This window comes from Cucurbita maxima, unplaced genomic scaffold, assembly GCF_002738345.1.
Source record: "Cucurbita maxima cultivar Rimu unplaced genomic scaffold, Cmax_1.0 Cma_Scf00003, whole genome shotgun sequence".
In the NCBI taxonomy this organism is placed as follows: domain Eukaryota; kingdom Viridiplantae; phylum Streptophyta; class Magnoliopsida; order Cucurbitales; family Cucurbitaceae; genus Cucurbita; species Cucurbita maxima.
In genome coordinates this window covers 2,000,220-2,020,976 of record NW_019272019.1, presented here as the reverse complement: position 1 = coordinate 2,020,976, position 20,757 = coordinate 2,000,220, and the positions used below count along the sequence as shown (strand labels likewise).

Below are 20,757 nucleotides of genomic sequence, written 5' to 3'. Positions count from 1 at the left end.
TCATCATATATTTAACCTTATAATTTTAATAAAATTGAGGCTAAATTACCAAAATAACCCTAAACATCATCATTTGTTTAAACAAATATTCTTATTATTTTAAAAATTACAATATTACCCTTTAACCTTTTTTTTCCGTTTTAAATCTTGGATTCAAATCATGACTTGGAACCGTTTAGCATTTAAGTAGGAACGTAAATTATGACCCGAAAATCATCCCACCTATTCAAGTCACAGCTACATCCATTCCAAGTCTCGATTCTCATTCAAAGTTTTAAGAAATTTCTACTCCTAAAACGGTTTTGAAACATTTACGAGAGGACAAGGGTAATATTGTAATTTTTAAAAGAATAAAAATATTTTTTTGAGTTTTTTTAAAAGTAATTTAGCCCAAAATTAATTACTAATCAAACCACCACTAGAGTTCTTGTAGCATCGTCTAGAACGATTTCTTCCTTCATTCTCTTAATGAATTCATCAAACTTTCTCTTCAATTCTTCATCACTCAGCACGCCGCCGTTCCCTTCTTCCTCCTCCTCCGCCGCCGCCGCCGTCGTATCCTCAACTTCCCCTGTTTCAGCCGCAAAAAACCTCGCCGCTAATCCATAGCTCTCGTCTTCTTCACTATTTTCTGGAGCTGAAACGATTCTTTCATCTGGGTCATCGTTCTTTTCATCGGCGGCGGCTTCTGTCGGAATCAGCGGTGGCTTCTGAACCAGCTCCGCCGTGATTGGCTCGCACAGAGGCCCGAAATCGTAGAGTCTGGAACAGGGGTCGAAGCTCCTTGAGGAAGAGGAGAGGGATTTGAAGAGACCAGAGTAGTTTGCGAGGAATACGAGGAGGGCGTTGCAGAGGAGGAACATGGAGTTCTTGTCGATTGGTTGGTTGAGGAAATGGAAGCGGGAATTTGGGGAATTATGGAAGAGGTGGAAAGGGAGCCAAGTGGGTATTGGAAGAGCGAAGAGGAAGGAAAACAGAGACAGAGAAAACAACAATTTTGTTACCTTTTTTAGTGTTTGATCAGTGTTCTTGTTCTTGTTCATGTTCATGTTCTTGTTGTTCTTCTTCTCTTCCATGGCTGCCTTTTGGATTTGATCCATGTTTTGATCGGTTTCTGGGTTGGAAAGATTGAAGATGCTCTGTTTTATAGAAGCTGCTCTGTTTTTTTCTATGGAGGAAGAAGAAGGTGAATGTTTGTGTGTGTTTTGGTGAGGAAAAGTGGATATTATGGGAGAAAGGTAAGATGCTAGCTTGCATTATATATAGAGAACCTTGAATTCTGTGGGTGGTGGGTCATGTGAGTTTACGAAAATGCCCTTATGATTTTGGGATGTCGATTACTCTCGCAAGTTAAGTTTTTAGTTTTTGAAATTCGGTGCAATTGCATTTTAATTCCTTTTGATGGGTCATGTGAATTTTACCAAAATGCCCTTCTGATCTCGAGATATCGATTAGCCTCGTAAGTTAATTTTTTGGTTTTTGAAACCTGTGCTATATCATATTTGAATTCCTCTTGGTGGGGTCATGTGAATTTACCAAAATGCCCTTTAATTTTGGGGTATTGATTAGCCCCGTTTGTTAAATTTTTGGTTTTATGAATCTGCATTTGAATTTCTTTTGGTGGGTCAGGTGAATTTACCAAAATGCCCTTCTGATCTCAAGATATCGCTTAGCCTCGTAAGTTAAGTTTTTGGTTTTTGAAACTTGTGCTATATCATATTTGAATTCCTCTTGGTGAGGTCATGTGAATTTACCAAAATGTCCTTCTGATCTCGAGATATCGATTAGCCTCGTAAGTTAAATTTTTGGTTTTTGAAACTTGTGCTATCATATTTGAATTCCTCTTGGTGGGTCATGTGAATTTATCAAAATGCCCTTTGATTTTGGGGTATTGATTAGCCCCGTTTGTTAAATTTTTGATTTTATGAATCTCGTGCTATCGTATTTGAATTCCTTTTGGTGGGTCATGTGAATTTACCTAAATGCCCTTCTGATTTTGGGATGTCAATTACTTTCGTAAATTAAGTTTTTTACTTTTGAAACTCGTGCTATTGCATTTTAATTCCTTTTGATGGGTCATGTGATTTTTACCAAAATGCCCTCATAATCTCGAGATATCGATTAGCCTCGTAAGTTAAGTTTTTGGTTTTTGAAGCTTGAGCATATTTGAATTCCTCTTTACTGGGTCATGTGAATTTGTCAAAATGACCTTTGATTTTGGGGTATTGATTAACCCCGTTTGTTAAATTTTTGGTTTTATGAATCTCGTGCTATCGCATTTAAATTTCTTTTAGTGGGTCATGTGAATTTACCAAAATACCCTTCTGATCTCGAGATATCGATTAGTCGGTATGAAATACATTGAATTCGTAGCTAAATTTTAAAAACAAATTTGAGTTTTTAAAATCAACTAATATTAAAGATATTCTTAGAAAATAGATAATAAAATTAAAGAAAAAAAAATCTAGTTATCAAATATTTATCGAAAGTAGCATTAATCACAAAGAGATAAACCCTAACTCGGTTATTTCCTAACGACCAATTTTAAGGTTTTGCGACAATCAACGATCGCCCACTGAAAATGGAAATTTAAATGCTTCGAGATTTCTTTCACCTCCAATTAAAGAAATATAATACTAAACAAGGCTCTTGTTTTATATAGAGAATTTTGAATTCTTTTTAGTGGGTCATGTGAATTTACCAAAATACCCTTCTAACCTTGAGATATCGATTAGCTTGTCTGATAAGTTTCTGATTTTTGAAACTCGTGCTGTCACATTATCCTTACAATAGTCTTAGAAATAACATTGTATTCGTAGCTAAATTCTAAAATCAAAATTGAGTTTTAAAAATATGTTAATATCGAACATTGTCATCGAAAGTAGCACTAATCACCGAGAGATAAACCCTAACTATATTATTTCCCAACAATCAATTTTAGGGTTTCGTGACGATCCTCAATTGCCCTACCCTATCCTCGATTGCCCACTAAAAAGGGCAATTTAAATACTTCGAGGTTTCTCTCACCTAAAAAACTCATATTCAAATAAAGAAATAAAGATACTAAACAATGTTCGGGAATCAAACAGCAACCATTCATACAATATAGAAGTATGCTCTAAACTGAAGTGGGTCAATTAGGGCCATAAATCAAGACCCTGACGTAGAACACCGAAGCTGATAGCTTATTAGGAGTCTCTCGACTTTCACTGTTAAGCTACTTATTTGATGCCAAGTAACGCTACAGAAATTAAACCGAGAGGTATAACTCTTTTTCATACGTCGATATTCTGAGAAGAGCTGGTCTCGTATATTCTATCCGTCATCTTCAAATTAAATGAAATAATTTAGATAGGAGAGAGAAGTGTGTGGCTAGAAATGATTTATATAGTTGGTTGGAAACTAATAAATTAGATCTAAGTATTTTCCTATAATATTAATTTTTAAAGATTATTTTATTTTAGTAACACAAAAAAAAAAAAAAAAAATGAACCTTTTATAATTTATTACTCCCAATTAATAATTATATTTAAAAAATGTGTGGATATGGGAGAAGGGCTAGATTGTCGACAAGTGGCACTTTCTTATTGGGCCAATATTAATTTTGACTTTTATATTTTATTTTCTTTTTTCAATTATCCCACAAAAACTTCTTATTGGGAAAAAAAAAATTTATTATTATTTTTTCATGCAATATTTTGATTATTATATTTTTTTGGGTCGCCTTTTGTTCTTGTGTCATCTATGGCCAAACGACGTATGCTCGAGCCTCCTGTGACGTATGGAGCATGATTAGAGACCAATACTGAACAAATGAAAATTAGAAACGAAGTACTTCCAGCATACTTTGCCTCCTGTGACGGGTTTTCTAGGAAAAAATCTATGAAATTTCTCAATATAAGATTGTCCAAGTCAAACACGTTCAACGGTAAAGTTTATATGATTAATTATCCGAAAAAAGAGTGTACGTAATTGATATAGATTGTAACCATCCACTATTTTAAGCATTTCTTAACTGTGTTTGCATAGTGTCGAGATATTTTTCATTTCGACATGGTGTTGGTTTATTCATGTGCTGTTCATAGACTCGAGTGTCGTAAAAATAGATATTATAAAAGTTTACTGATTGAAATATAACGTACGTGAAAGGAGTCTTAGTCTTTTTTTATTGCCTTCGTACCTTCGAGAATTTGTCAATCTATTGGCGCGGCTAAGTTTAGGGCATGACTCTGATACCATGTTAGACGAACACGACTCTCCACAATGGTATGATATTGTCCACTTTGAGCATAAGCTCTCATGGCTTTGCTTTGGACTTCCCAAAAGGCCTCATACCAATGGAGTTAGTATTCCTCACTTACAAACCCATGATCATTTCCTAAATTAGCCGATGTGGGACTTTCATCATCCAACAGAAAATATTCACAACCCGAAGAGTTGGGTTGGGTTTAAAAATTGTTCCAACCCGATCTAACCTAACCCACGAACACTCCGTATAATTGCATGGATAAGAAGATCCTCCTAAAATATTTCTATGCTTGTTTCATATATGCCTCAAGATACGTAGTTTTAAGTATAAATTCAGGTTTAACTTATGAATCAGTACATCATCACATGCAACGATCGTATCAAAACACAAAATAAATCGTGTTATCTAAGCACATGGAACAAATCAAGATGCTCGGTTCTAATAGTTGGGCTCCTGTCTTACATGGATTACGATCACATTATTTAACGAACCAACAGCATGACGTGTTATTTAAACAATAAAATAAATCAAAATGTTCGATTCAATTATAATTGACCTTTAAAAAAGTAAATAGTCAACTAATCTAATCCAACGAGAATAAAGAACAATAGAATAAATCAAAAAGCTCGATTCAATCCCTTTTAAAAAGTCAACAGTCAACCAATCTCACGTGGAGAACCTTAAAATGGGTTAAATTATTAATTTTTTATTAAATTATAAATTTAGTCCATCAATTAAAATTAAAATATAATAAATAATTTAAATTTAAAAATTTTAAATTATATTTGAGATTTATTATACACCAAATAAAAAATTTAAAATAATGAGATAATTTTAAAAGTTAAAATATTAATTAGAAGAAATCTAACATTTAAATAATAAACTTTTATTTTATTTTATTTTATTATTGAGCGGTGAGAACGATAACCTATTTGAATGCATTCGCCGGTAATCACTGCCGGCTAATTTCTTCAACTGAATTCTACCAGGAAGAACAGTATCAGAAATTTCAAACGAGTGCTAATCCGATTGTAACTCAACGCCACTCACGGTAAGCTTCAGTTCTTTTTCAGATCTTGCCGTAATTCTGCGTATTAGCTTAACGAAATCTGTTATGAGATCTCCATTTTCACTTCTTAGAAACCGAATTGAAGCTTCATTTTGTTGTACAGAGTTTTACTACGGCGTAACTACTGAGTTTATCGATTTTGATCAAATTATTATTTGTTATGCCTTGTTTTCTTCGCTCTTATGTCGTTTGTGGAGATTTTTATGTTCATCAGGAGACGGTTTGTTTATAGATAGTGGAAATAGTGGATGATGGTCGAAATCAGTACTGATTTCTGTTTGGAAGTAGTTACGCTTGTGAAATCGATTCATTATATCCTCAATATGGCATATTGTGCTTGAAACTTCAAATGAACTGAGCTCTGGAGTTAATTTTGAAATTGGAATTGACTGACAACCATTTTTTTCACAAACTCTGAGGCAGGAACACAGATGTATGTTGTGTAATGCCACCCTCCTTGGTTGAAAATTGGTGTATTTCAATCTCAAAACCAAAGAATTTGACCTCTAGTTGTTTTCCTCACATTTCGATATCTTTAGAAAGAAAATTAGAATTGATAAAGAACTACGGTTCTCATTACTGGGGCCAAGAACACTAATCAAAGAGTTCAAAGATTGGGGAATTCACGAGGGGGAAAACTTGAGAGGAGAGAGCTTCTGCGTTCTGAAACTCCTATTAATTGTCTGTAGTCATGTATTCTTTGTTAGTATTTGAGGATGAACCTGGAATTTTTGCTGGTATTTTGAAGAGGCTTTATGCTTGATTTTGTGGCAGATGTTACAAATGTTGATGTCTTGTTTCTTTTGCAGAAAACTGGAGTTGGCATTTTTGGTTGAATGCAACTGTGAAAGTTTTTTCAAAATTAAAGTGGAAACTAACTGATCTTTTGCCTCTCTAACTTAACGTAGAACCTCGAAACTGTTGTGATTTCGTTCATATCTTTCACCGAGTGATGGCATAGCAAAATTAAAATGGAAGCTAACTGATCTTTTGCCTCTCTAACTTAAGGTAGAAGCTCGAAACTGTTGTGATTTTGTTCGTATTGTTCACTGAATGATGGCATAGCAAATTTACGTTAAGGCAGAACTTTAGCAGTGAGGATTATGATTTTATCACCGAATCAACACATCACAAAACTGAGTAACTTGGTTTTGAATATTATTGTGGTCATGCAGGTTCATGCCATTGGTAGTTTGTTGAATTATCTTAATGGGTAGCCAAGAAGTGAGACAGCCAATGTTACCAACATCGTCTAATACCTTCGTAACAAGGTCAATAGATATTCCAAGGAGCAAAAGACGATTGAGGCGCACTAAGAGTGCTCCTCATTCGGGTTCTCCTCATACAGAGACCACCAGCACCGCTACTGGTCTAGTTCCACGTTCAGGATTAGTTTTTGGAAATCTACACCCGAGTTTTATAAGAGTAGCCTTAGTTTTAATAATGTACTTGGGTATAGGAACTTTATGTGTTTACCTTGTCAGGCACCAAATCAAAGGGGGAAAAACCAACGGAGTAGTTGATGCCATTTATTTCACTATTGTGACAATGACAACCGTTGGATATGGTGATCTTGTCCCAAACACTCCTTCCACAAAGCTACTAGCTTGTGCTTTTATGTTCACAGGAATGGCCGTAGTTGGCCTAATATTAACCAATGCAGCTGATTATTTGGTAGAGAAGCAGGAGATCTTTCTATTTAAGGCCTTCCATATGCACCAAAATGGTTCTTGCGGCAGAACAGAAAAAATTGATACTAATAAAGCTAGAAATAAGTGTATAGTGGTGTTTCTTTTTCTTCTTTTGTTCATAATTTCTGGGACTGTCTTTCTAGTTACCCTTGAGAAGTTGGATTTTATTGATGCCTTTTATTGTGTATGTTCTACCATCACTACATTAGGCTATGGAGATAAAAGCTTCTCGACCCGGTGGGGGCGTCTATTCGCCATTTTCTGGATCTTGATAAGTTCCATCACTCTGGCTCAGTTTTTCCTTTATATTGCTGTGCTAAACACTGAAAGAAGGAAAAAATCTCTGGTGAAGTGGGTTCTAAGTAAAAAGGTGACAGTCTTGGACCTCGAGGCTGCAGATCTCGATGATGATGGGGTCGTCGGGTAAGTCATAGTTTGTTCTTTTCATCACACTTCTCTATTAGGTGGTCTCATTGTGAGATCCCACATCAGTTGGGGAGGAGAACGAAATATTCTTTATAAGAGTGTGAAAACTTTCCCCTAACAGACGTGTTTTAAAAACCTTGAGGGAAAGTCTGAAAGGAAAAAAGCCAAAAAAGAACAAAGCTTGGGCGTTACACTCTTACTCACTCTGAACACACCCATTCGTTTCTGATGAGACCTCTAGCATGTTTACGAGATTCACATACGTTTTCGAGTTGGAGTTTATTAAATTTCCATTGATCATTTCCTTCTTAAACTTCCACAGGGCTGCAGAATTTGTCATATACAAGCTCAAGGAGATGGGGAAAATCACTGAAGATGACATTTCACCTGTTCTGGACGAATTTGAGAATCTTGATGTTGATCAATCAGGAACATTGTCCATATCTGATATAACACTTGCTCAATCATCTTAACCAAAGAGGATGACGGTTGCCTTCCTCGACTGTTTTTGCAATGTTTTTGTAACAGTCCAAACCCTCTGCTAGTAGATATTGTCCTCTTTGAGTTTTCTCTTATGGACTTTTCTTGAAGGTTTTAAAACGCGTCTACAAGCGGTGAGCTTCACCTATTACGAATGGTATCACAACGAGACACCGGACGGTATGCCAACGAGAATGCTAGCCTCTAAAGAGAGTAGTTCGTGAGATTTCATGTGAATTGTGCACAAAAATATTTTAATTGAGAATTTTTAAATGAAAAGTATATTAGAGGGTATAAATTATATTACTTGTTACCATGATCATCAAACTGATCAAACTAAGTTTAAGGTGCATTTTCTTTATAGAATTGAAATTTTAGGGTAAAAATCAACGTTTTTTTTTAATTTTTTATTAGAGACGTGTTTGAGAGTAATTTTAAAATTGTTTAAAATACTTTTCTCATATTTAAAATAATTTCAAAACAAATATTTAATAATTTAAAATTAAATTTTCATTATTAAATGTGATTTGTATGAATCAAAATTGATTTTGACTTCTGACTTAAAGTAACTTAATAGTTAATACTTTATTTAAAAAAATACTTAGAAATTAAAATTTTTTAAAATCTTTATATATATATATATATATATATATATTTTTTTTTTCCATTTAATTTTTTTTAAGAGTAATATATGTATATTTATTAATTCACGATTAATTTAATTAAAATACAACTAAATATAATTGGGAAGGCAGCCCTCAATCCGCTGCATTTCAATTTACAGACCTTTCATGGCGCCTGGGACTGTGACTGCTCGAGCCACAGGCGCCATTATTGCCGCCATCTCTGTTTCTATGGTCCTCTTCTCTTACCTTCTTCGCAAACACCATTCGAAGGATCATTCGAGTAAGAACACAAAATCCTTCTCTGTATCTAAGAAAAGTCCAAGAAATGGGCCCGTAGGTGCCATTGGCAATACCCCTTTGATACGGATTAATAGCCTCTCCGAGGCCACTGGTTGTGAGGAAAGTTTCATTTCTCTCTTCGACTCTTGAATTGTTTTGATTTGATTGAAGTTTTTCTTCTGTTTACTGATTTCTTGTTTGGTTTTGGTTTAGTTCGTGAAATTTATTGCTTATTTGAACTGCATGTGTCTCGTATAATGTTTGATGTTTTGTTTTACTCGGATTTCAGATTCTTGGGAAGTGCGAGTTCTTGAATCCGGGTGGAAGTGTGAAGGATAGAGTTGCAGTTAAGATCATTGAAGAGGTGAGTTTATTTACTTTTTTCCTGATGCAGCTTCTGGATTCTTGATGGATGAACAGGGAATTCTGAAGAATTTCCATTGTTATTAGGATAATTCGATTACAATGTTGGTCTCGTTGAAATATTGGCAGCTGGGAAGAAACTTAAATGTTTCTAATTGTATTGAATAAATTTTCAGTATAGGCTTCCCTCATCTGTACACAGTTATGTAATATTATCTGCATATTGCGAATTGTGAATGAACTTTGTCATATGTTCAACCTATGATCCTTCCATCAATCCCTCAATTCACTCAGTTTTCAGAAAAATCACTTGGCACATCCCCCTAAAAGGAGGAAAAAGTGAGGTGAGAGGGGGTACCTTTGTCTTAAATTCTTGATGCTGTGATGCTGCTTCTAGGCTTTTGATTAAGATTGAATGTTTAGTATCTTGGATGCAACCATTGATCTGTTTTATATCACCTTTACCCAAAGCCCCTTTTCTTAAGCTTAACAAGCAAAGACTTCCAATCCATAGGCCATCTCCAAGTCAAATTTTGAGACCCAATTCTTTTTACTCGTCCTAAAATGTAATGACACAAGCCCACCGCTAGCAGATATTGTCCTCTTTGGGCTTCCCCTCAAGGTTTTTAAAATGCGTCATAGCCTAACATCAGGCGATGTGCTAGCAAGGAGACTGAGTTCCGAAGGGGGTGAACTCGAGGCGGTGTGCCAGCAAGGGGGGTGGATTGGGGGTTCCATATCGATTGGAGAAGGGAACAAGTAACTGCGAGGACGCTGGGCTTTGAAGGGGGAGTGGATTGTGAGAACCTACATCAGTTGGGGAGGAGAACAAAACATTCTTTAAAAGGGTGTAGACTCCTTAGCATACACATTTTAAAAACCTTGAGGGGAAACTCAAAAAGGAATGCAAAAGAGGACAAAATTTGCTAGTAGTGGGCTTGGGCCGTTACATAATATCTTCCATTGGTTCATTTGCACTTAATATGGGGCCAAGGATTTGTCTTCCTTCGGTGTCTTTCATCGTGTACTAGAGAAATTGTGGACGGGATTACCTCTTCTAATCTTTCTATTTATCCATGTTCTCTTATGATTTCTCATGAATTGGCGTTCGAGAGATGGTTTTTGCTATACCATTGGGGGAGGGGGGTTGATGTTTATAGATCCGCACGGTTTGGTTATTTTAGGATCAAAATATTCTAATTGTGTTAAATACATGTTCATAAATTTGTGCCTATATCAACATATAATGTGTCCATGTTAAAAAAAACATGTCACAACTCAGGAAGGTTGTACTGTCCTCATGGGCGAGTACCGAAATCTACCATGCTGTTTTAGCTATTCTAATTTGAGGTTTTTCTTGTAGGCCTTAGAATCTGGTAAGCTAGTTGAGGGTGGTGTAGTTACAGAGGGAAGTGCTGGAAGCACTGCCATAAGTCTTGCCACAGTTGCTCCTGCTTATGGTTGCAAGTGCCATGTGGTTATTCCAGATGATTCTGCTATTGAAAAAGTATGTACATTTTGCATTTATGGACTTTAGTTCCTCGGAAAACAAAATTTTTGATTTCATTGCAACCCCCCGTTACGTTAGTACCCCATAGCTGTTCCATAAATTCACAATAATTCTTCCTTCTTGTATACAAGTCTCAAATACTTGAAGCGCTTGGAGCTCATGTTGAAAGGGTAAGACCAGTGTCAATTACGCACAGAGATCACTTTGTTAACATTGCTAGGAGGAGAGCTGCGGAAGCCAATGAGCTAGCTTTGAAGAACAAAAAAGAAGAGCAACTATTTGTGGGAGGCAAGAAACAAAGTAATGGTCACATTTATGAGGGAGGAACCCAAGAGTCCTCTTTCTCAAGTAATTGCAAAGGTGGCTTCTTCGCTGATCAATTCGAAAACTTGGCGAATTATCGAGCTCATTATGAGGGTACGGGACCAGAGATTTGGGAACAAACTGGTGGGTGTATAGATGCCTTCGTTGCAGCTGCGGGAACCGGTGGCACCGTGGCTGGTGTTTCCAATTTTCTCCAGGTAAACACTCTGCATTCCTTGTCCTCTCAAACCTTGGCGAGGCAATTGTATAAGTTGTCTTATACTTGTTCAACAGGAGAATAATCCAAATGTGAGGTGTTTCCTCATAGATCCTCCTGGCTCAGGCCTGTTCAACAAGGTGACTAGAGGAGTTATGTACACTAAAGAGGAGGCTGAAGGACGAAGATTAAAGAACCCTTTTGACACAATAACTGAAGGAATTGGAATCAATAGATTAACGCAGAATTTCTTGATGGCAAAACTTGACGGGGCATTTCGTGGAACAGACAGGGAAGCCGTTGAAATGTCAAGGTTAGTGGCCATTGTAGAGCTCATTTCTTGATTTTTTGCGTTAATGGGGTTGTAATTTATAGTTCTAAGAGTGCATCAATATGTTTTCTTCCCAAAAAGTGGCGATTCAAAAGCCAGTTTCTTAAATTTTATGCTTCAATTTGAGCCACACTGATCATTCTTCTTGTTGCTACATTATTGACTCAGATATCTGTTGAAGAATGATGGGCTCTTTCTAGGGAGCTCTTCGGCCATGAATTGTGTTGGAGCTGTGAAAGTGGCACAGTCACTTGGCCCTGGCAACACTGTTGTCACCATTCTTTGCGACAGTGGAATGAGGCATCTGAGCAAGTTTTTCAGTGCAGAGTATCTGAGTCAATACGACTTGACGCCCAAGGCTACCGGCTTAGAATTTCTGGAATCCAGGTGATGGTAGACCTACGAGCCACAAAATCTCGTGTTAAAGAGCCTGGAGGTTCTCGTGTTAAAGAGCCTGGAGGTTCTCGTGTTAAAAGAGCCTGGAGGTTCTCGTGTTAAAAGAGCCTGGAGGTTCTCGTGTTAAAAGAGCCTGGAGGTTCTCGTGTTAAAAGAGCCTGGAGGTTCGGTATGCCTACTTGAAATTCTCATCATATTTTAGGGTCTTGGAGTACAAAATTGACCATTTTCATGTTGCAAATCATGAACGTTGGATTAGAGTAATTCAATTTTGTAAGATTGAGGCATTGTTGTTAGGAAGTTTAAGAACATTCAATGATTAGCTTCACCAAACATGCTGCTTTTACAGCAACTACTTGAATTATACCATCGAAGCTCCAATACAAAACTTATTATAGTTCTAAACTCTGGGCATTAAGTTTCCAAAAATATAGAGAGAAGGTATTATTTGTCTCGAAAGGACGGTTAATACCGTGACAAAATGACCCATCAGATCTTTATCTTGAAAACTATGCTAATTTTGTTAAGTTGATCTCTGTGGGCATTACTTCTCAAACTGAGCCTCATGGCAATGTGGGTCAAGCCAGTCCCTTGAAGACCCTTTTGTCATATTGGTGCTTGATTTTCCACCACCTACAAGCTCTCTCAAATTCTCCAACTTATTCTCCCGTCCGGTCGTGGTCCTCCGATCTGCTTCCTTCAATTTCTGCTTTAACCTATGTTTACGATTGGCGGGGTTCAAATCTTGTTTTGACTGTGATGGTGGCGCGCCATGTGGACCAAGATAGATCGTCATCTCTTCTTTAACCTAGCCATGAAGAATTATAATATGATCATCTGAGTCTATAATATTCATTCGGTGTCGATATTTCATTTTCATAGATATTTACAGCTTATCTGCTAAATCTTTGGGCAATCTCCTAGGTGGTTTTTGTTGACATTTATATTAAGAGTTACTGACAGCTACCTTTGGAGGAGGCTCTTGGATCTCTACTTTTGGAGAGCTAACTTTAGTTTGGTCTGTCTCTTCTTCTTCTATTCCCAAGCTGGGAATCACGAACCCATCAGTGTCTGTTGCAAAAAGATACCACACACCAGTCAGTACCATGCTTCATGAAGATTATCATTTCAACAAAAACTTGAGTGTGTAATGTGTTTGTATATTCTTGAGGAAACGACTAAGAGCCAAGGAAGTAAATGACAGTAACTTGCTCACAAGCAACTACTGTAGTACCCCACAATGATAGGAATTGTTCACAAACCATTTATGACAATCAAGAAATTTTCATGGTTTAAATACTACTACGATTCTGTACCTTAGACATAAGTAATTTGACAAGCAAATATCTAGTTTAGATAGACCGTTCAAATAAATGTAATGATATCATCAATATGGATTCCCGTCGCTTGAGAGATAGTAAGGTTCTATGATTATAAGTTTAGGCAGTACAGAAGATTTAATCATAAACAGCTCACTGAGTGCATATATTCATAGTTCAAGAACAATATCATAATCCAGGCACCCAAAGGAACTGAAACAACAAACGCAAAAGAGTAACAGATAATTTTGGACCTCCTCTACTATCAAGCCACTAGAGTCGGATCTTATTTGTGAGATCCCACATCGGTTGGAGAGGAGAACGAAACCTTCTTTATAAGAGTGTGGAAACCTCTCTCTAGCAGACGCGTTTTAAGAACCTTGAGGGGAAGCCCCAAAAGGGAAAGCCCAAAAAGGAAATATCCTACTAGCGGTGAGCTTGAGCTGTCATAAATGGTATCAAAGCCAGACACCAGGCGATGTGCCAGCGAGGAGGCTGAGCCCCGAAGGGAGTGTTTTAAAAACCTTGAGGGGAAGCCCCGAAAGGGAAGGAAAAACCCAAAGAGGACAATATCTATTAGCGGTAGACTTAGGCTGTTACACTAACTTTGGCCGCTCTTTCTTTGTATGCTTATGGTCAATGAGAGGAACTTTTCAAAGTCTCCTACACGCTCAGACTTGACTCTCCTCCCTTCTTCTTTTGTAAGTTTTGATCATCTATAAAATTATTTCCCATCTAAGAAACAAGTTAGAAAGTAGAATCTAATGCTATTACATTAACCATTTCCAAGCTAACGGCTACACATAATGAACGGAAAACACTACCATTCCACGAAGTACCTTGCAAAGATATCATCAAGAACTATCCATCGTTTTCCATTTTCATGAGGAAACCACCACAGACAGAGAATGACAATACTTTTTTAGCAGAAATGATTTCTCTCATGAAACTCCAGCAGCTAAGTGAGTCAAATTTAGGCTTTTAACTTAATCAAATTGAACATTGAACCCGTGCTAAAGAATTAGTATGGAGGATATGGACTGCGATAAGACCGGATTATTCCTGCATTCTTTAGGTTGTTTAAACGGAGTTTTTCATCAAATCCTTCCTGACAGGTTTTCTTATCTCCACGGTCTGAGTTTTCCCAATTCGAGTACCTCCACCTGGGGATTACGGTTGCAAGACCGAAACTCAAAGGAGCAACATCAGTATCCTTCAATTATTAACTTGTGTTCTCGAAATATGTGTATAGGTTTGTAGCTGAGTTAGACTATACTACTTTTGTTCTCAGTTTGGGCACTCTTTTGATCAATCTTAACATCTTATGATTCACTCAACCAAACCTCAAATTTTTGTATTCAGCATGCCGTGTAAAAGAAGAAAGTGGAAACAATAAAAGCAAAGCCTCAGAAATAGGGGAAGCAAAATTTCCACCACTACCAAGAACAAACCACCAAATCCAGAAAACAAAACAACGAAATCTTCAGCATAGATTACCAAACAATCAGCAACATTGGGACAAAATCCGTAGATAAAATTCAAGCACAATCTTCCAATAAAAGGAGGTTTAATCGATCCGAAGACAAACACAAAAACAAACCTACCATTCAACATTAGGGTTCATAAACACATTCCCGAAATTCCATCGCAGATTCCAAAATTTTCAATCCACGGTAACTCAATGGAAGAACAAATTCCATTTCCGATAGGAGAAAAGAGATTCAAGAATCAAAGAACAAAGATTACCCCACTCATCTTCTTCAACTGGAGGAGCTTTGTGCACAGACGACGGGTCCATTGAATACCGACGAGCATGGATTTCAGTGGCCTCAGGGCGCTAAAGCCCAGAAAGGAAGGGGAAAAAAATGATCAACCCCACCACGACCCAACGCGATTCCCGAAGAAACTTCAAATTTAAAGGAAAGGAAATGCAGAGAGAATAAATTTTAAAAGGAAAAAAAAATAATAATAAAAAAAAATAATAATGATTAAGAAGGATACAACACAAAGTTTACTCCAACAAGTTTATGGTCGGGATCGTGGAACTCTCGCTGAGGAGTAAGTAAGCTGGTCTTTGTTTGGTCATAAGAATAATGGTTCTTATTAGGTCAGGGGCAGCCGATCTGGGGTTACCCACGATTGTTAATGACATAGTATGAGAAAGTCTTTTAAATCAACTCAAGTTAGTGACCCGTAATTACAACATGTCGGTAACCTGGAATAATGGTTCTTATTAGGTCAGGGGCAGCCGATCTGGGGTTACCCACGATTGTTAATGACATAGTATGAGAAAGTCTTTTAAATCAACTCAAGTTAGTAACCCGTAATTACAACATGTCGGTAACCTGGAATAATGGTTCTTATTAGGTCAGGGGCAGCCGATCTGGGGTTACCCACGATTGTTAATGACATAGTATGAGAAAGTCTTTTAGATCAACTCAAGTTAGTGACCCGTAATTACAACATGTCGGTAACCTGGTGTTATCATCCCAAGTTAGAATAATGGTAGTGTAATATTATCACTATATATATCAAAAGGAAAAAAAGCGAAGAACATGCATCAATCGAGAATCGAACCAAGGTCTGTACTGAGTTTAAATTTTTCTAAATTATTTTATAAGTTCCTAAATTAATTTTTACTCCTAAATTTGAGGAAAACTAACATACACTCTTGAACTTCCCCATTTATAACAAAAACACGTGCGGAGGTGACGTGGAATAGTGTGAAATTAAGAAATATCCATTTAACTGGTAAGTCTTCTAGCTCCCAACAAGATAGAGAATCCGTGTTTAAACAGGGAATGAGGGATAGAGCAGAAAGAGATTTCTCCTTATTAGCTAAACAAGTCGAGGACGAGAATTATATTCTTCATCTCCATCTCCGCTCTCTCCGGACCTACCCAGCTCACTTTATATAATATATAACTAGAATACTATTATAATATTGAAATTTGAGTTCGTAGAAATTACGTTAACAATATACTATATTTTTTGCTTATCAAATATTTATTGAATTATTAGGATGTTCTACATTTTTTTAACAAAGGCTTTTCCGTTCCTACCTTGTCTTGTCCTGCTCCACATACATCTCTATTGACAGTGCTTTATCTCAATTTCGACTCCGACTTATTACCATATTGTTTGAGTCTCAATTTTCGTTCAATATTCTAAAGAAATTTCTATATTTTTCTAGATTTAAAAATTTTAAAAATGTACTAACTCCCCTTTAACTATTAGACTATTTCCAACCCGAACATAACTAAATTGATTAAGATATTATAGCTTCGACCAATTCAATCCCGAAAAATTCATAACATCCGTTCATTTTTAACACATCAATGAAAAAAATGCCTAAAAATTGAGAATATTTACGATTTTAGCTACCGTGCCTTTAGGATACGAGGACGAAAAATAATTTTCTTTCCACTTATACCCGACGAGTATTCATAGTAAACTACCAGAATTCCACAAAATCTAATAGGTTTAGCTATATTCTATTCAAACAAAAATTGAAATCGAGAAATGGTGTGACTTGATATAAAATACAAATTGAAACTCGATCATCGTCACATTCATGCAAGTCTCAATTTACATTCGACATTCCAATGGATTTTCACTCCAAAAGAGTTTTGAAACGTGTAGAAAAACGTTCGTAACCCGTCTTTAAAAGTGAATCCAAGAGGGAATTCAAGTGTTTCGATCAACAAGTTGCATTAAGTATAGAAAGATCAAAAGATGGAATCAAATTCTCAAGGTCTGGAAAAGTAAACAAAAACATGACCAAAAGTAACAACAGACTATGAAACAGCTCTTCATGTACTGATTGACATCCATAACCACATCAAGTCAAGAAGTACATGCATACAAGTGTATCGAGTCGAGTACGAACGACCTCTGAAGGTTTGAAACAACAACTTTCAAAGAATTGTTAGCTCTACATCCTCGTAATCGAACAGGCCGAGGTGTGATAATGTAAGAAGAGGGGCAAACATATGATACAACAACTCAAAAAACAGAATAATTTATGAACACGATATCGTGTGGTCTAAAATACAGTACGAACGACTTCTGAAGGTTGAAACAACAGCTTTCAAAGAATCATTAGCTCTACATCTTCGTAAGTGAGCAGGCTGAGGCGTGATAACGTAAAAAGAGGGGCAAACATATGATACAACAGCTCATAAAACAGAATAATTTACGAACACGATATCGTGTGGTCTAAGATATTTACTCTAAAAACAACATAGTAAGCCATTACATGTCAAAAACAACATCAAGACAGAAGGGACTTCAGCAATAGTTTAGCCATTACATCTAAGAACATCAGTTTCATCATCAAGTGCCAAGTCTCAAGAAACATAATCCAAAAGAAACGTGAGAGAGTTTAAACCAAGAGTTTCACTATCAAATTAGTAGAGCAAATAGCTGCTGCCATGCCTGGGGTAGGTTCTCTGCACAAAGTTAAAGGGATCTCGCTGCCATCTCCGAAGCCAACTGTCGTACCATTAGATCAACGCCTTAGTATTAGACGTCGTTATAGGTACGACGAAACAAAGGAAAACAAGGGATTCTTCCAATCAGCAACATGTTAATGCTAGAGATTTCTATCAGTAATAATAACATTTTGAGGCTAGAGTAGCATGAAAAACAAAAACAATGTTCTGTACCATGTCTATACAGATGCTTAGCTAAATAAATGTCAATCGAAATGCAAAATCTGTGTGGCGATCGACAACAGGGGTTACGGTGAAAATATCAGCATGATATGGTATTGATTCCATAAACAAAGAAACTACAAGTAAATAGAACCATTTCTAAAGAGAACCAATTTAAAACAATTCCTTAGTTGCACGATCATATTAAACTACGGTAGATACCAGAAAGAACGTTCCATTTTGCTAGTGTTTAATTTAAAAAGTTAGAGAAAGAAAGGGTATTGTGTTAACTTACTGCTTTTTTTTGTCTTCTCTAGAAAATCTTGACATGCTCCTGTTGTAAGAAGTAACCAGTGGAATTCAGTGTCAGAGAAGCGATGGCAAAGGAAATGGGCAATTAGCGAATCAACGAGCCGAAAACATCGAAGAGAGAATCCAAACGAACATGGAAAGCCAAAGTCTAAATAGTTTTAAGTATGCATTTGTAATGATTTAACTACTCAGAAGTTAGACGCCGTCTTTTCCCATAATCAGCATCCCTAGATCTAGAACGACTTTCTTCTTCTTGTGACAGTCGAGACTTGCTATGAGTCCTTGATGACCGCCCCCTTTCCCACTCATCTTCATGCTCGGGTGCACGGTCCCTATACCTATGATGATCCATATATTTGTCCCGATCTTCCTTGTGCCTATCTCGATCACGGTCACGATCACGATCTCTATCACGGTCGCGATCATGGCCACGCTCATAATCTCGAGAACGTTCCCTATTGCGATCACGATCCTTATCTCTCTCTCGACCTATATCTCTATCATCACGTGGCCTTCTATCTGGCCAATCATGGTCAGGAGCTGGATCTTTTTCTTTAGACCTCTCTCTATCATATCCAACATCTCTATCGTCTCGATACCTTCTATCAGAAGATTGTGACCAATCCCTTTCGGAGCCTTTATCTTTCTCCTTAGCAGAACTTGCCCACCCGCCTTTATCGTGACTGCCTTCACCATATTGTTGGTCAGACCCAGCTTCTTCTCCATAACTAGACTCTCCAGCTCTCCCTCCACCATGTTCTTCCATGCCCCATCCACCCATACTAGGATCAGACCACATCCCCATATTAGGCCCCCCATCGACACCCGAACTTGGCATCATCCCCATTCCACCCATATGCATACCTCTACCGAAAAATGCTGGGTTCACATGAGGAGCTACTCCAGGAAGGCCAACACCCCCAACAGGTGGAAATGAAGATAAAATTCCAGAGAAAGGGGGCGTGGGAGCACCAGGAAAACCACCATATGTGCCCATTCTTCCCATGGGTGCACCAAAAGCTGGATCGAAACCTTGACCCATCATCGACTGCGGATGCAACAATGGAGGGGCGGCACCAATTCCTTGGCCAAATCCATTTCCACCATTCCCCATTATACCTCTGCCCCCCATCCCACCTCCCCTGTTCCTCATTGCCCCAGCTGGTCCTCTACCTCCCATTCCATGAACATTACCTCTCCCCCAACTACCTCTCCCAGAACCTCTATTGCTATCACCACCACCTTGATAATTACCACCCGTTGCAATGTTACTTCCAACCATTTTACCTGCAGCATCATTGGCACCTCTCCTTGCTTGAGCGTTAGTAGATTGCGCCATCGGTTGGTTCCTATTTACTTGGGCTTCTCCCATCCTCTTAACACTAAATGGTGATGCATAGGCAACAACGCATGGCCGTCCATTAAAAATATGCCCATTCATTCCTTCCTTGCAGGCTGTAGCAGCAGATGGATCATAAAATTCAACTTGACAATACCCTTTCGACTTCCCACTAGCTTTTTCGTCGAAGAACTTGACCTCTTTCACCGGACCATACTTGCAGAGTTCCACCTCTAGCTCCTCATCTGTAGTCCACCAATGTAAATCACCAACAAACAAAATCGTCCCCCCACCACCTCCCCCGCCATTCCCGACGTTACCAAACCCATTCACATTCACACCACCACCTTGCCTAAGCAAGCCTTCATTTTCTACATTCCCTGTATTTGCTAAAACTCCTCCATGAGGAGGCTGGTGATGATGCTGTTGAGGACCTGGATGCCCAACTACGTTATTACTACTCTCCTCTACTTCATTGAATTTACTCCCTTGCCCCAATTCAACCCTAATTCCACCTCCACCACCTCCACCGCCCACCGGCGCCCCTCCTCTAGTAGCCATCTCATTCGTTCTTACATCTGGAATCTGGTTGTAACTCGGCGGTACTCGGTCCGAAGCCCTCGGACCACCAGCAACTTCAGCCGAAGCAGCACCGACAACACCAGGCACCAAAGCACCCAAGTTGGGTGCTGTAGCTGAACCAGACTCGATCTTCAGCTCCTCCTCCTTCTTATATCCTAAATCATCGTTTTTCCTCAAAGATTGAAGAAATCCCTCCCCAACATTAACATCGTTGTACAGGTCCTCGTATTCATCTTCATCTTCGCCTAAGAAACCCTCATCAGCAACAGCAGAAATTGCCTCATTTCTATGGAACTGGTCTATACGATCCATACCCTCCCCAAACCCTCCCGCACCTTCATCCATTTCTAAGCTTCCTCGACTTCCCCAACTAATGGATTTTTGCTATTCATTCAAAAGTATAATTTAAATGCAAGTAACAATCACAAAGTCAAGTGCGCAAAAGCACATAAGAGTTCAAAGATCTTTCAAAGCGGAATAAGTGCAAAAGGAATAGAGAAAACAAGAGATAGATAGATAGAGAGAGAGAGAGAGAAACCCTAATCTGGAAAACGCGAGTGGATATACTGGAAATTTCGGTTCTTCAACTTCATTGCTAACTTGCGCTGGG

General features: G+C 37.9%; 5 protein-coding genes across 8 annotated transcripts; 2 read left to right on the top strand and 3 right to left on the bottom strand.

Annotated features, from left to right (window-relative positions):
* Positions 1-407: 407 nt before the first annotated feature.
* LOC111475827 lies at positions 408-1,043 on the bottom strand. Its single transcript, XM_023119953.1, has one exon. The coding sequence runs from the start codon at positions 1,041-1,043 to the stop codon at positions 408-410; it is 636 nt and encodes a 211-aa protein (XP_022975721.1).
* Positions 1,044-5,165: 4,122 nt separating this feature from the next.
* Positions 5,166-8,188, top strand: LOC111476430 (two-pore potassium channel 1-like). The gene is made up of 3 exons (XM_023120088.1): positions 5,166-5,300; positions 6,494-7,432; positions 7,758-8,188. Exons 2-3 carry the CDS (start codon positions 6,528-6,530, stop codon positions 7,906-7,908), a joined length of 1,056 nt encoding a protein of 351 aa, XP_022975856.1. The 5' UTR covers positions 5,166-5,300; positions 6,494-6,527; the 3' UTR covers positions 7,909-8,188.
* Positions 8,189-8,671: 483 nt separating this feature from the next.
* On the top strand, positions 8,672-12,341 carry LOC111476428 (cysteine synthase 2). Of its 3 annotated transcripts, none has more exons than XR_002717075.1 (7): positions 8,672-8,940; positions 9,110-9,184; positions 10,547-10,690; positions 10,825-11,214; positions 11,291-11,526; positions 11,713-12,015; positions 12,092-12,341. XR_002717075.1 is itself a non-coding variant. In XM_023120086.1 (6 exons), exons 1-6 carry the CDS (start codon positions 8,707-8,709, stop codon positions 11,933-11,935), a joined length of 1,302 nt encoding a protein of 433 aa, XP_022975854.1. In that variant the 5' UTR covers positions 8,672-8,706; the 3' UTR covers positions 11,936-12,341. The 3 variants fall into 3 exon arrangements, 1 of the variants encoding a protein (XP_022975854.1); XR_002717076.1 differs by having other exon boundaries at positions 11,713-12,054; positions 12,105-12,341; XM_023120086.1 differs by having other exon boundaries at positions 11,713-12,341.
* On the bottom strand, positions 12,265-15,216 carry LOC111476432. Its single transcript, XM_023120090.1, has 3 exons — positions 15,006-15,216; positions 12,908-13,011; positions 12,265-12,748 (listed from the first exon to the last, which is right to left on the bottom strand). The coding sequence occupies exons 1-3, from the start codon at positions 15,055-15,057 to the stop codon at positions 12,485-12,487; spliced, it is 420 nt and encodes a 139-aa protein (XP_022975858.1). The 5' UTR covers positions 15,058-15,216; the 3' UTR covers positions 12,265-12,484.
* A 1,942-nt stretch (positions 15,217-17,158) lies between these two features.
* Positions 17,159-20,679, bottom strand: LOC111476426 (uncharacterized PE-PGRS family protein PE_PGRS46-like). Of its 2 annotated transcripts, XM_023120083.1 has the most exons (3): positions 18,210-20,679; positions 17,435-17,753; positions 17,159-17,263 (listed from the first exon to the last, which is right to left on the bottom strand). In XM_023120083.1, the coding sequence occupies exon 1, from the start codon at positions 20,490-20,492 to the stop codon at positions 18,411-18,413; it is 2,082 nt and encodes a 693-aa protein (XP_022975851.1). In that variant the 5' UTR covers positions 20,493-20,679; the 3' UTR covers positions 17,159-17,263; positions 17,435-17,753; positions 18,210-18,410. The 2 variants fall into 2 exon arrangements, with proteins under 2 accessions (XP_022975851.1, XP_022975850.1); XM_023120082.1 differs by lacking the exon at positions 17,159-17,263 and having other exon boundaries at positions 17,410-17,753.
* Between the last annotated feature and the right edge of the window lie 78 nt (positions 20,680-20,757).